Source organism: Girardinichthys multiradiatus, chromosome Y (assembly GCF_021462225.1).
Source record: "Girardinichthys multiradiatus isolate DD_20200921_A chromosome Y, DD_fGirMul_XY1, whole genome shotgun sequence".
NCBI lineage: Eukaryota > Metazoa > Chordata > Actinopteri > Cyprinodontiformes > Goodeidae > Girardinichthys > Girardinichthys multiradiatus.
The window spans coordinates 27,644,031-27,659,505 of NC_061818.1; the positions used below are offsets into that span (position 1 = coordinate 27,644,031).

General features: G+C 39.4%; 1 protein-coding gene across 1 annotated transcript; it reads left to right on the top strand.

Annotated features, from left to right (window-relative positions):
* Positions 1 to 53: 53 nt before the first annotated feature.
* LOC124863995 (GEM-interacting protein-like) lies at positions 54 to 15,194 on the top strand. Its single transcript, XM_047358595.1, has 21 exons — positions 54 to 256; positions 1,542 to 1,629; positions 2,098 to 2,194; positions 2,357 to 2,396; positions 4,658 to 4,783; positions 6,538 to 6,602; positions 6,727 to 6,834; positions 6,931 to 7,011; positions 9,109 to 9,270; positions 9,643 to 9,780; positions 10,149 to 10,339; positions 10,493 to 10,584; positions 10,672 to 10,734; positions 10,830 to 10,913; positions 11,001 to 11,143; positions 11,269 to 11,445; positions 11,544 to 11,681; positions 11,827 to 12,026; positions 12,135 to 12,456; positions 12,851 to 12,953; positions 13,840 to 15,194. The coding sequence occupies exons 1-21, from the start codon at positions 217 to 219 to the stop codon at positions 14,469 to 14,471; spliced, it is 3,090 nt and encodes a 1,029-aa protein (XP_047214551.1). The 5' UTR covers positions 54 to 216; the 3' UTR covers positions 14,472 to 15,194.
* Positions 15,195 to 15,475: the final 281 nt, after the last annotated feature.

Below are 15,475 nucleotides of genomic sequence, written 5' to 3' on the forward strand. Positions count from 1 at the left end.
AGGAAGATCTTCTGATAGATTTAACAGTAGCAAAGTCAGAGCGGTGTGCTGGTCATTTTCTGCTAGTGTATCTCTGCGTATACAAGTTCTAGAGCAAATTCCCGACCTCTACAACAGCACATTTTTTTAAAATGGTGTATTGTTGAGTGAATGTAGGTGCAATGATGTGCGAGTATATCTGTTAGGATCTAGCTGGTACGTGGAAAGCAAGGAGAAATGGAAGAAGGAGTATTAAACAAGGATTCTCTAACTACAGGTGAGAATGCAACCTTTGGTTAAAAGTTTGCTTCAATGATCTCTTGCTCTTCATATATTTTGTTCTCCAAGGTTATTAATAAATCTTTACATTTTTTATCAATTTCTATCAGATGTATGGTAAAAAATGACCATTTTGGCAAATTTGGTTTGATGTTTTTTGGAAAATTGCTGACATTGCAGTGGTGCCATATTGGAATAGACTTTGCATGTGGGTGCATGCACATGTTGCATGCACAGTGGGCCTAAATGTGCCTGTTAGAGAAGTGGTGGTGCTTTGAGGCATCCTGCTCGTCACAGAAAGGTTTGTGAACTTCCTGAATTCTTCCTTCATTTTGAGACATTCTAGTTCTGTCTTTTGTATGCTTGACTTCTGATTTTTTTATTGAACAGGATGTGGCCATTATAATACAATATGACTGGGACTGGTGTACCAGATCACAATGTGCAGAAATGTTAACATTTCTGTTTAGAAATCTTGCAAAATATGCAACAAATGTAATGATGTTAAAAGTACATGAACCCTTTACAAAATCTTGCACATAATCAGCAAACAAAACTGTTTTGGCCTGATTGTGGAAGTTTGATGTTGAACTTTGCTTAAATATGTTTCTTACTCTCAGTTCACTTTCTGTCACTGAAACCCTACTGGTGTGAAAAACAGGCACTCTGTGCATTATGGGACGTGACACAAATTGTGAGCAGGATGTGGTTGACCAAGATGGAGGCGCCTCTGAAAGAGGGAGATTTCTTTAACTTACTTGCTGCATCAGTTATAATTAATTGGGGTAAAACCTATTTTATTGTCAGAAGATGAGACAATAGTTGAATAGCATACACACAGGAGTTTAACTTTTCATTTACAAAATACACTTTTTATCTGCCTTGTGTATTTAGCTCATATTTGATCAAAAGAACTGTGCTTCACAGAAATGTTCAGGAAATGCTGTGAGATACTACAGTCTAAAAGAGGACCTCAGTTCGATTTTGTTTTATTCAGTAACTAATCCTAATATGTGTCATTTGTCTACTTGTAAGATTCATTATGTTTGTAAACCGTTCTGTAGTTGATGTGTATCACACAGTTTGACCTGCATGTGTAACTGCAATAAAAAAACAAAACATCTGGATTATGCACTATTAGGTGTTTATTGTTATGTATTCAAAGCTGATTTCGCCTCATCTCTGTATTCATTGTGTTCTATCAACATGTTTTATTAAAACTTAAGATGTGGGACATAAATAGGATGACCGTCTTATCATATCTTTTTGATTTTTTATTTCAGAGGTGAGGAAGCCTCTTAAATATGAAACCAAGCGATACAGTGAGATCTTCAGGGATTTCGATAATCTTGATCTCTCTTTAATCTCGACGTAAGTATGTATGTATAAACTGTTGAACCAGATATTTGTGGCTTTTTTTATTTGTTACAGAAAAAAACAGCACTTATTAAAATATTCACATCTAAAAGTACTGAATTACATGTTTAACATTTATATTCATACTTCTTTCTACATTTTAATAGTTATTTTTATATGTATAGGTTTTTTATCATCTCTAATTTGAATTCTTACTTTCTGATAAACTTGGATAAAAGTCCTTCTAATTTAATGAATTTTACACAACTGCTGAATTTCCTTTAATTGACAGAGATGTTAACAAGATTTAATGCATAAATGACATAAAGTAGGGGAATAAAATGACCCCTAGATTATGTGATTCCTTTTTACTTTTGTTATGAAATGGACACAGCTCATATTCATTGACAAACCCTGTAGTTTTGAGGTATTTGTTTTTGATTGTGCATTTTTCTCTCCTGTTACATTTTCTCCTGTGTTCAGAGAAGTAGAGAATCTGCTAATAGATAATGATTGCCAATTCATCTCAGAATCCAGCCCTGGAGAAGGTGCAGAGTTCACAGAGCAAAATAATGAACATGTAAGATTTCTTTTCCTTAAAACTAATGAGAACATGTCTGTTATTAAAATAGCTGATTTTTTTTACTCTAGAAAAAATGAATGTCTGTTATCATCCCTCTAACAGAGTGCTGTGTTGACTGTAGATGTACTTAGATAGTGTAAGCATTTTTTTAATTTACAGATTGGTGCTGAGGGTGGTGAAGGCGATGGAAACCAAACAGGTACTATTTCCTCCTGAAGTCAGAGAGTAAATAAGAATGCTGGTGAATAATATATTGACTCCGTGCTGTGTAGTCATCGTCATGTCTAGCTTGCATAAACCTTGAGCAGGTGATGTACAGGGCCCTGTACAACATTTATCAGAACATTGTTCCAGTGCTTAAGGTCACTAGTTTAATCACCTGTTCAGTGACATGATGTCACTGATTTAAGTCATCCTATCAGTTTCTTACAAGAAACATGAGCTGCTGTTAGCAATGCATAGTCTATTTTAGTCTTTGCTATTTCCTCACTCTTAGCTGTAAGTTACAGTTAACCTGTTGTAACAAGATTAGGATAAAGCAAGAGGATTTAAGCGAGACACAGATGCTCCAAATTTATTACACTCGAGAAGAAAGGATAGACTAAATAAAGAGATGTCAGAGTTACAAGGCTCGGTGGAAAAAATACAGACTAAATAGACTGCACCCATTATTAGATGCTCTGGTGCTCAACTTCCACAGTTTAATGAAAACTTGTTATCACAGCAGACCGTGTGTAGACAACAAAAGCCATATATAGTTAAGCCAAAAAATATTCATGCCCATGACAGGGTCAGATTTAATCTTACCAGCATTTTTATTTTACCAACATATTTATTTTGAATTTAAGTAATTTTAACATTTTGTAGTGGCTCAGTCAGAGTCCTGAAAGGTATAGAATCTGTGGAGGGAGCTAAAGATTAGGGTGATAGCAAGGAGCTCTTTCTAAATCAAAGACAAAGGAAAATTTTCTAAATACCTGCAGAAAGATCTCACCAGAAAATGAGAAAATGGTTTTACATGGATTTAAAAAAAAAAAGGTATAAATCAATTTCTCCCATATTATTAAAATTTAAATAATAGTAATAAAAAATCTTCAAGTTATTTTAAATCTAAATATCTCTGGGTTATGAATTAGCTTGGTCTTAACTGCAAGGACACAAAAAAAATCATTACACTAAACAAAATCTTGTTACTTCAACAACTCCTCCCCCACTCTGTTTTATCTCTGAAGGCCAATCAACACTCCAGGAGGTAAACCTTAGTGCTACTGTAAGGTCTTTCACTAAGCAATCTGGACTAACTAGGATAATCCTCAATCCAAGTGCCATGGGTGGTAGTCATTTAGCAGCACAGCATTACACATGGGCTGTTTTCTTAAAACGTTCAGAAGGTCTCCTCAAACATTGAATTTTTAAATAATCAATACGAACACATCACCAGGCCATACTTTTTTCACCCTTTTGGATTACTTTTTGATCTCTGACAAAAAAAATCCCCCAGTTGGATTTTTCACATGCTACAATTGGATTTGGTGTCCACGTCAAAACATTGAGGAAATAAAATCTACATGGCTGAGTGAGGAACCTCTGAGATAAGTTACAGCACTCTTTCTGATGGCCTTTGCTTGTTGACAATGCCATAACGTGTGAACTTGTTGGAAGAATTACAAGTTTTGAAGTGAAATTGTGACAACCTTCTATTCTCAAACACTGCGCTGGGTTTGAACGCAAAGAAAAGGTTGAAGAATAAAACGTTTTGTGGAGAGCTATTTTAAGAGCATGTAATTTTCACGCATACATCATCCACTCAGTGGCAGAATGACTCAGAGAGAAGGAAGTCAGAGGTTGGCAAATAAACAAGCTGTCAGCCAGTTTACAGTAAAGTAATGACATGGTGATGTCTGATAGTGCCCCCTGGCTCTGTGATGTTGTTCTGGTCTCACCAAGTGGCCCAGCTCTCAAAAGCTGACCAGAAGTGAACAGGTGTGAGGGGGAGGGGCCATTCAAAGAGAGGAACAGAGGAGAGGAGGGAAGTTATTTTTCTAGAGCTGTTCATCTGTGGTTGATATAAGCCCTACTCTATGACACACATCCCTTTTTTTTGGAAAAATATACATGAACTGTGTTGACATGTTCACATTCTGCTGAGAACACCAGGAAACGACAACTTACCCTGAGGAACAGCTATGACTTTCCAGATGCAATCAATTTTTCCTGTGCTGGGTTTGTGTTCCTTTTTAAAACTTTGTTTGATTTTTTGGTGGCTCTATCTTGTCTGATTTGAAGTACAATCTTGGGGCTGACACTGTAGAATAGATTGGTGTTTCTTTGAGGCTGGTGGTAGATTAAGTCCTCCAGGAAAGAAAAGCTTTTGGGTGTAGTTCAGCAACCCCAGTATTATCTCTGGATTCATCTCCAAGTGTACAAAGCCTACAGTGATGCTGATGTACTCCCTCACAGCCCAAGAAGCAGAGTTGGCCCTCTTTCGCTGTGAGGAAGGAGTGGAGACAGCACTGCAGTACGGCAAGATGTGGTGCCGCTATGCCAAGGACCTTCTTGCCTGGATGGAGAAGAGAATCTGCTTGGGTGAGTTCACAAAATGATGAAACAAGGTAGCAGCAAAGTAACATGCAAATGAGTGCACTATCATGCAGGTGGTGTATTAAAATATAACAGGTAAGCAAATGCTGCCATACAAGAGTTGTTCACAAAATGCATGTTGACTGTCATTCACTAAGAAGATAGTTGTTTTGGAAAATGGTGGTTGGTCTTTGGTGGTATTGTGTATTTCACCAAATTTTCTTCAGCTAAAGAAGCAGAGCATGATCTTGCTTTGTTTTGGCAAATTGGGAGATAAAAAAAATACATATATGTGCACATGCAGTATTTTAGTAGAGAAATTGATCATATTTTATAATAATGGACCTACTGAGCCTGCTTGATCATGTGCAGTCTCCCCAGAGAACAACACATGGAGAGAAAGGATTAAAGATTAGCAAGCAAGAGGAGGGTAATAAAAAAGACGGGGTTCATTCAGAGCACATAGACACTGGTTACCCATCCACCAGCCTGAACAGGTGGTGTCCAGAAAGGGATATAAAGATTACAAGTCTAGAGGAAGTGATCAAAAAACAGAGTTGCTCACAGAAGCTGTGTCTGAAGCAGTCTATTGCAACAACATATAAAACTGGGTGGAGCTCAAACAAAATTAATGTTTACACAGTGAATAGCAATAAGTTGTAAGTTCTGTTTTCCAATAATAACAGTACACTGCCATTTTTAAAATAAGGGCTTAATTACAAAGAAACTAATAGGGACAAATCATGACTAACTGCTAGTCTTTTATTACATGATGATAATCTAGAAATTATGACGTACTAGGTACTGGCTTCTTGTGTACTAGACTTTAGTGTCCTAACGTTGACATCATTTTAGTTAAAAACTGAGCAGTTTGGGTGTGGGTAGGTCACTATATGCATAGGTGCTGTCATTCTGCAGAAACCAACCACAGAAGGTGAGAACGGGGTGATCACATCTTAGCTGCTTTTGTCTTGAGTACCGGTGCACCATGGGGCTGTGTTCCCACTCCTTTCCTCTACTCTGAGTTCACACTGGACTGCCCACTCATTCATACCACAAACACCCTTCAGTTTGCTCAGGAGACTGACATTTTGGTACTGAGTCATGACAACAACGAAACAGCCTACGGAGAGCGGATAAAGCATTTGGTACAGTGGTGTTCCTATAACAACCTGGGTCTTAAAATAAATGAATTCAAAGAAATAATAATTTTAGAAAATTGAAACAGACTACGAACATTTAATTTTATTTCTTCCATAGATGATAGCAATATTCCAAACAACCTCTCTACTATTCTCAACACACCCACTTTAGTTTTCCTATCTTTCAATGTGGACCTTGCAAACCACACTGTGCAGCAATAGGACATGGGACTCTTGGTGGTGGCCTGGTAGAACGGAGTCAGCAGGTCCTAGGAAAGCTGGATCTGCTTCAGTTTCTAGAGAAAGTAAATTCTCTGCTAAACAGATGTTGCTAAAATGTGTGTCAAAGTAATCAGAAACTGGCTGATTACTCATTAACTAATCATTACCAAATATCAGCTATTTAACAGAACTTGATCAGGAGTTTATCTCTAGATATTAGATAACCAGATTTATTTCTCCTTTGTCCCTTTTTAACTAAGTGTGGCCCTTCTTTTAAAATGAAATTATTAACATAATTTGATTAAATTTCATCATAATGGAACCTTTAGCATTAAATTGTGCATACACAGTTTTAGAAATATGGTGTCAATATTACCTGATCTTTTTAATTGACAGAGCAAGAATTTGCAAAAAATGTGATGAAGGCAGCTGAAGGAGCAAAGGTCAATGTGGTACAACAGGTACGACCTTGGTAACCAAATAAAAATATTCTCTTCTTTTTACTACTGTAATGTTTTGGAATGCAATATTGTACCTGAAATCCGAAGTTGGTCAAACAAAATAAAAATGTTCTTGCCTCTTCAGGAAATGATGCCACTACAGTATATTTACACCATGGCTTTGGAACAAGATATAAAGAATAGTGTGACCTCCAGAAGGACTTCAGAGCTCTTGCACAACCGCTGCTACCAGGTAGAAATGTCAACATTCAAACTTCAACAAAAAGTTTCAATAAACCATCTTTAGATTCTAGGATGTTTGATGCCAAGCATTGTTTTTGTTATATAGGCTTTGGCTGACAAGAGGACCGAGATCGATAAGTGGCGCAGAGAGTTTAAAGAGCAGTGGGCAAGGGCACAAAGGAAGATGGTGAGTGAAACAGGTTTTCTGTTTATAGCTGAGGTGAAGCTCTGTTTATTGCAAGACATTTCTTGTCAAACTCAAAAAGCTGTTACTAAATAGGTGGCTAGATAGTTACAATAAAAGGCATTCTACATTTAGAACACAATAAAATGGTAAATGTAATATATTTTTGAAGTCTCTCAGTGTAGAGGTGGGGCAAAAAGGAAAAAGGGAGAGAAGGAGAAAAAAGTAATGGAGAGAAAGAAGGGTAAAGAGAATACAGGATAACACCCTAGAAGACTGCTTCTACACCTGCAGAAACAACAGCCTTGTTACCCAAAAGTGTACTAATGAATGCAAGATGTATTTAGTTTTAACTGCGGCTCAATATATAACATCTGTGTATCTGTTAACACCTGTATCAAACACCTGAGGGTGTAAGTGTGAGCACGCTTGTGTATATAAGGTTTCTCCGTAAAAATATGCAATAGCGAGTGTGAGAAGCCACAGACCTGCCCCCCTGCACCCAAGACAGACACAGAGGAGATCTGAGCCACAGACATCCAAAGGCCCCCCAGACAGGAACCTTGGGGAGGACGACCGCCGGGACTACCACAACCACCCTAAAGAACAGCAGCGGAGAGCCCCTGGGGAATCACCCAGCAGTCACAGCGCAGAAGCCCCAGGGAGGTGCAGCTGGATCTACGCTGGAGTAGATCCAGCCATGTACCCAGAGACCCAAAAACCTGGGACACATCATTCTCCAAGCAGAGGCCCGACAGTGCTAGGGGGCCCAGGCTCCGAGAGTGAGCCAGCACACACCATAGTACCCAGCCCCGGACACCGAAAACCACCAATACATCAGCGGGCAGAGACACCAGCCAAAAGTATGGAGTGTGTCAGGAAGAAAATAGAAGAAAAAAATTATCCAGGAGAGGGTTAGGGTTAGGGCAACCGCCCAAGACCCAACCTGGCACAAAAACAGGCACACACAGTCACAATCACACACTCCGACCCTCATGAGTACACATAAAAAACACTCACACAGACACACCCAACTTAAAGACACACAACAATGGACATCTTACACTCACTCACACTCCCCATACTTAACTCTATACTCCCAGGTCCAGGTACTGATACCCTAGAGGGGCAACCAGCCAATGGACACAGGAGGTGGTCCCCTTCCTTTGGAGTGGAGACAGGCAGACCGCCCCAGCACCAGCCCAGACTAGTGCCGGCACCACCCGAAATCCAAAGGCCCCTGCCCAGACCCCGACCCTCCGCTCCAACCCCAGTCCACAATGACCCCCGTCCCCATCCAGAGAGGGGGCCACATACAATGGAGGGCTGCCTGGTCCAAATGGGCCTGTCCAACCAGAGCCATCCTAGGAACCCTCCAATGAATTCTGATCTCAACCCCATGAGCTCCCCCACCCTCCACAAACCCCAACATGAATCTTCTCACAGGGCCACCCCCAACCAGAACACAGATATCACACATGCCCCCGGACCCAAACACCATAGATCCCCTCCCCACAGGGTCGCACCCCCACAGATGAGCTCCACCCCGAAAAGCCGATAAAGACACACACAGCTCCACTGCAAGCACCCTGCCACATCCTGCCCTCCACCACACGGCATGTCATGATGGTAAGGCAAGGGCCCTGTGCAATGCCATCCAAGCCCCTGACCACAAGCGCACCAAAGTAGACACCACCGAGCAACGGTGCCCCTGACCCCACATCAAGACGGGACAAACTCACCTGGCAAGAGGTTCCTGGTCGGCAGCATAAACCCGGGGCCTGCAGCCCCCACCATGCCCCTGCAACCACACAAACGCACCACATCACTGCCACTGCAATGACAGCCCAAGGAGAAACCCCAACAAGCTCAGCTCCAATGTCACCGGTCTGCCGATTCAAATGCTGGTGACCCCACATCCAAAAAGAGGACGCAACCTTACTACCCCACATGCTGCAACTCCTCCACGCCACCATCCAGCCCTCCGCCCCGATACCCGCCAGACATGACGTGTTTGGATGCTTTTTTATAAATCATCTGTAACTAATAATAAATATTACTTTCTTTATTCTACTGTGTATAACTATTTTTTGTTTTCAGAATGATGCAGTAACAGCTTTTAAAAAGGCCAAGCATCAATACTTCCAGCGCTGTGAAGAGCTGGAAAAGGCGAAAGCAATCTCAGCAAAAGCTGTGGATGATACAGTTGGAGTAAAAACACTCGATAAGAGGAGGAAGTCCAAGGATGAAGCCCAGTCAAAGGTTTGTTAAACTTAAGTTATAAATACACGAAGTTAATGCAGTCCTCGGAAAAAAACACATATTTGTCTTGTCTTTATTTGTTCAACTCTGAACAGATATATTCATATTCGCTCTTGCATTAAACCTATAGTAAGTAGTGTCAGATAAACTTTTTCCAATAGTATTTGCGTCAGTTTTCCATGAAGGCCTTATATTGATGATGGTAAAGGGATGCTCTAAGTATTTGCTATGTTAAGTCTACACAGTAACCTTTTTGGAAAAGACGGTGGTAATTTAAGTACAGTAAGTATGTGTTTTATCCCATAAACAAATAAACATAAAGAGGTTTTTGACTGTTTACCAACTCTCAGGTCCACTTTGGGTTTTTCCTAGGTTTTAGAGGCAGAACTTCTCTACAGACAAGGTGTAATTGACGCCCAGTTCACCCAAGACAAATTAGTAAAGACCAAAGAAAGAATCATTTCTCACATTCGCAAGCTCATCTGTCAGGGAGACAATTTGCTCAAAGAGGTTGGTATAAAAATAAGAACCATTGTTTTTTTATCCTGTCATGCATCTAGACAAGGTGTCTTGTAAAACAATGATTTCAGGTACCATTGGTAACCCTTTGCCTTAATATACTATACTGTATGTATACACTGCTGTGTTAACTAGCTAATGTCTTGTTTCAGCTAATAAGTTGCAATGCTTTTTATACTTGTGTAAATAAACCACGCTTCAACACTAGGATTTTTTTAGAAGGTTTTTGACATGAGCTTACATTATGAAAACAAAAGTTACAGTTCCACCTCAAAAAGCAATTGTCTTAATAATTTTATGTTAAAAATTAACACCTTAACAGTTATTGACCCTTGAACCTCAGTGTCTCTTTGCCTCAGGTCACAGTCAATATGTTCTACTACCAGCGACAGCAGACAGAGCCCATGCCTCTCAGTTATCAGAACCTTGAGTTGACTTGCAGAACTGTAGAGCCTGGAGAACCCTATGTGCTTTATGTCCTCAGCAAGCGTCGCCCTGAGCAAACTCTCCAAACCTTCACCTTTCAGGACTACACTCCTCATGGTAAAATGTAAGGATCTGAGCTAAAACTTTTCTGAGATTGGAAGTTTTTCAATAGAACTGCAGCAGACATTGTTTTATATCTACTGGTTCAATGGATCTATTTGTGCTATTTTTACTATTTTACTCACCAAAATTATGTTTTTAATCCTTTATTTAAAAGCACCAAAAGAAAAACCAGCAACATTCTCAGCCCTCTGCAGGATTCTTTACCAATGACAGAGGATAAACCTTACAAACGACTCACTGAAGGCAGTAAGGGCTCCACAAGATTACATCAGGACAAACAAGGTTTTAACAAAGTATTCTCTTTAGTTTAACTTGTATTTTGATGCTCTTTAGGAAAAACAGGGCACAGTGACAGTGAGAGTATTGGTGGCAGTTTGGAATCCCTTTCGAGCCCTGGTAAGAACAGCCCTTCATTTATTCCTGTAACTAAATATTTGCATAAAAATGAAGATTTTGCCAGAATTTAGCATTTTTCCTGTTTCCTGTTTAAGCTTACAGGAGACTTCCTAAAACCGGATCTACTTTGACAGTATCATCAGATGATTTGGATGAGCGGGACATGGTGTCAGAACCGGGTTGGTTTCCTCACTGCACACATTCATATCATTCGTACCACTATTGACATTAAACTTCATAAAACTGTCTTCTTTCTATGTCCACAGAGTATGCTGATGGCCAGTCGGTAAAAACACGAATGTTTTCCCGAGCTGCACTGACACATCGGCTCAAAAAAATGAAAAGCAAGATGGTTAAATGCAAACAGTGTGATAACTACATTGTTGTCAGTGGGGTTGAATGTGAGGAGGTATGAAGCCATGTCTGACAGATTAACTGTAATGATGCAAACTATTATGGACAAAAGAGCAAAGCACATTAAAAAATATGAGAAAAGACATAATAATATTTGTTCTTTCTCTCCCACATGTTTAGTGTGGGCTAGCTTTCCACAGGAAGTGTATGGAGGTGTGTCAGCTGGAGTGTGAGCAGAAGAAGGGCACAGTATTTGGAGTGGACCTCTCTGTGATTTTACAAGACAGGCCAGATGAGGTGCCGTTTGTTGTTCGATGCTGCACATCTGAGATTGAAAGTCGTGCTCTCTCTGTTCAGGTAGTTATTTACCATTTTTATAAAGGTCAACCCAGAATGTGTAGCTTCTCAAGTCTGAACGTCTTGTCTAATATCGATGTTTGTTGTTTGTTTCTCAGGGGGTATATCGTGTGAGTGGATCAAAACCTCGTATTCAGAAGCTCTGCCAGACCTTTGAGACACAGAAGGACCAGGTGGACCTTTCTGATCTCTCTCCACATGACATCACATCGATCCTAAAGCACTTCTTCAAGGAGGTACATCTAGAAGTTGCAATTAAGTTAAATAAAAAGGCTATTTATCATTTGATTTGAAAAAAAGTTTAGTTACCTAAAAGAACATTAGTCATCAGCAGCAACGTGTCCTCCTCTCAGCAAATCATATCATTGCTATACTTTCTAGCTTCCGGAGCCTCTATTAACCTTTGACCTGTACAATGAATTCTTGAGGGTGGGAAAGTCCTTTCAGCACCTAAGTGAAAGGGAAACCTCACCAGACCCCAATGAGATAATGGACAATATTTACAAATTACAAAAGCTACTGAAAAAGCTTCCTTCACATTGCTACACGACTTTGCAGCACCTTATTTCTCATCTGCAAAGGTAAGCATGCTACAGAGTGAAGATCTTTATTTCCACTTAACCTAACTCTTGCCCCTTTGTTTTTATGTGAGGTTGTACTTACATCTGTCAATGTTTTTGACCCCACAGAGTTTCAGAGAATTACGATAATAAGATGTCCCCAAGCAATCTGGGCATTGTGTTTGGGCCGACATTATTGCGCCCTCTAGTGTCTACGGACATGGCAATGATTGCCCTTCTGGAGACAAACTACCAGTCTTTGCTTGTGGAGTTCCTCATCACACATCATGACAGGATTTTTGGCTTTGAGCAAAGCATAAATACACCCCGTCCCCCAGCCCCTACAGCACCTCTCCCAGAAACACCTCCCAGAGCTTCCTGTCCCCTGGATGGAGTTGTTTCGGACTTGGATCTTGACACTTCCCCTAGAGAGCTTCCAAAGTCTGTAGAAGTAAGTATCATACTCTTAAAAGGATAAATCACATTTGCCTGACATTTACTTTGTGCGTACTTTAATTAGCCTTAGCACATTAACCTTTTGCTCATTTCTTCCAGATTAGGAAACTGCACACCTGCTCTATTTCTGCTTGAAGCTCTGTCTAGCATAAAGTCCTTTCAAGTTTTAGTTTCTTGGACTTTGCTATTTACTTAAACTAGAATAAATGTAAATCCCACGTTAAACATTTAAAATTACTCAATGAAATTACTCAAAGGCTAATAGGATCAAAATTATTGCACATAATGTAGCGGTTGCCCCATTTAGAATTAATCTCAGAATGTAGCAGAATTAGAAGCGATCAGTAGACAATCCCAGAAATCCACCTCAACTTGTATCGTTCCGACAGAAACGAGTTATCAAGAGAGACTCAAGCGAGGGTTATGTATCTGACAAGTCTTCATCCAATGAGGCAGTGGACCAGCTGAGCCTTGAAGCCAGTGAGAGTGCAGGTAGGCAGATGTGGGCATAAAGCAAATGTCCCTGATGGAATAAATAAAACTGATGTCATAGATATTTCGTTGTTATTGGTATTTTCAGTTGCCCATGTATTACATCAGATGCCATGTTAGGCTAGTGCTAAAAGACATATTTAAATGGTCAAACCTGAAGATAACAGGTTCTTTACCTAATTTCTTACATACAAGCTGCTGATGCCTATTGCGGGGTATTTTTTTAAACTCTCGATGCCGTGGGTGTAGGCTGCCACAAGTTCTGTTGTCATCACTTTTTTCAGCACATTTCCTCTAGTTATTTTTAGAACTAAGACTTCCCTTTGATGGTATGTGGTTTCATAAAACAGATATACATTTACATTTTGTAAGATTCATTTTAATTCAGCAGTTGCACAAATAGTCAAAATTTTACCAGACTGATGACATATGATTAACATTAGAAGTTGTGGTGTCATTCAAGAGTCTTCATATCTAACTTTCGAAAACAAAGAACAAAATAAACGAACTTGTCTTTTTCTGCTGCACAGGAAGCTTATACTACTCTTTGCTTGCTTTTCTTTAGCTTTTCTTTTTTCTCTGTGTGGCTTCATCCACAAGCAGCTCTAATGTTTTAACCGACAACTGACCATGTGCATACCACAGTATATACAGTAGATCTCAAATCAACAATATGCATGTTTTTAGAAATTTTATTTCAGTTTCAATTTGAGAAATAAGATACATTTTTTCTACAATATAGCTCAGACAGATATATTCAGGGAAGGTTTGCTTAATTTGCTAAACTATATGCAAGATAACACAAGCCTTGTTTATAGTCAATAGCTTGTGATAGCACTAGCTTACTTTTTAAATCACACAATTATGTATTTTTTTTTCACTCTAGTCCTGGCTATGAGAGCAACATCAAGTGATTCTCAAGGCAAAGCTGCAGGGAAATCTTCCTCTGATTCAGGCACACAACCACATTATCGTTTTACAAGACAGCCTGTGAAGTATCACCGGTATCATAACTTAGGAACTCAATTCTCTAACCCAGACTTTGCAACACCTCAGCCAGCAACTCCCAAAAGGGTCAGTCATCGGAGTGCAGACAACAGCAGCAGCTCCTCTCCAGAGCCTGGATCACAGAGCGTTCTACAAAACTTAGAAGGCCACTATGAGATCATTCAGCAACCCCACCAGGTTACTACAATAGCAGAGGGTAAGGTGGATGTTCCACTGAGCCCTAGAGAGGTTGTGCAGTACATGCTGGGAGTGGACACCACAGTTACTTCACCTGGAGATGCAGTTCCATCCAGTACAACTGAGAGGTCCCCTCATGAAATGACAAGATGGAGACAAGCTGATAACAATGCAAATTTGAGCAGTAATCGACACAGTGTTGGACAGAATCGCATTCACCATCCAAAAACCATCTCTGCTGAGCATCACCTGACCTCTCCAGCCCAGAAGATCCTGTCTAGTTTGAAGCTAAGACGTAGCCACTCGGAGAAGGAGGAGCAACTCTTTGTTTAAGGAAAGTTTACAATTTTAGCTACTGTCATCATCTACATACACTGAAGGACTGCACTTAATTTACACTGTGTGTAAAAACCAATGGTGACTGAAACAGTAAAAATTGACTACATTCATGTAGTTTTATAAAAGAAAATCATATACTGTATTTTGTTCACTCTGATTCCCCTACCTTATCTGCAACTACTACTACATTACTCCCTACTTTAATTTTTAAGAACTGTAACTTTTAGAAAAGTTTCATTTCTCAAACTCAATTCCAAAACACATGAAATAAATCAGGGATGATGCTTACCTGGACGCCCTAATACCTCTAAATCACCTTCTTTTAACTGTTAACCCTCCAGTAGTGTAATGCAACAGCCATACAGTAGATGTATTTTTCTAGTGTTAATTATTCAGTATTTGAATGTAACATGCAGGTGCTTTCAATTAAAACATGCAGACAAGCACAAAAGCATGATTTTGTTATCATGTGAAGACCATAAATGTTTGGTTTTATATTTGTTTTATATTCAGTATTTTAGTCTCCAGAGTAATATTGTCCACTTAGCTAAAATAGGCTTTATTAGTGTCATATTGTTATTAATATTATCATATCAGTTTTAGTTTAAGATAAATGCACCTTTCTTCTTTAGACACAAGAGGGCGATAGTTCGGTGTAGGAGAAAACCATGTCAGAAACAACAGTACAAGGATAAATAAAACCTTTTATTATTTGCATTCCTTGTTTTTCTTTTTTTAATATGAAAAATAATACTTTTCGAACCCCGAAAATATACATTTTCATCCAGTGATCTGTGACAATATGTAGAAATTGTCCAGTAAAGCAAGTTTATTTGTGTATTATTTTTCGTAATTTTTAGGAGGGTTCTGTTCAGGTGCAAGTGCTCATTTGCCTTTGCTTCTTCAGACGTTCATCCCAAAATCAAGATGTTTCGGGTTAGTATATAAAATCAATGCTAAAGATTTATTTGTTATACAAGGGGATATCAATAAGTCAC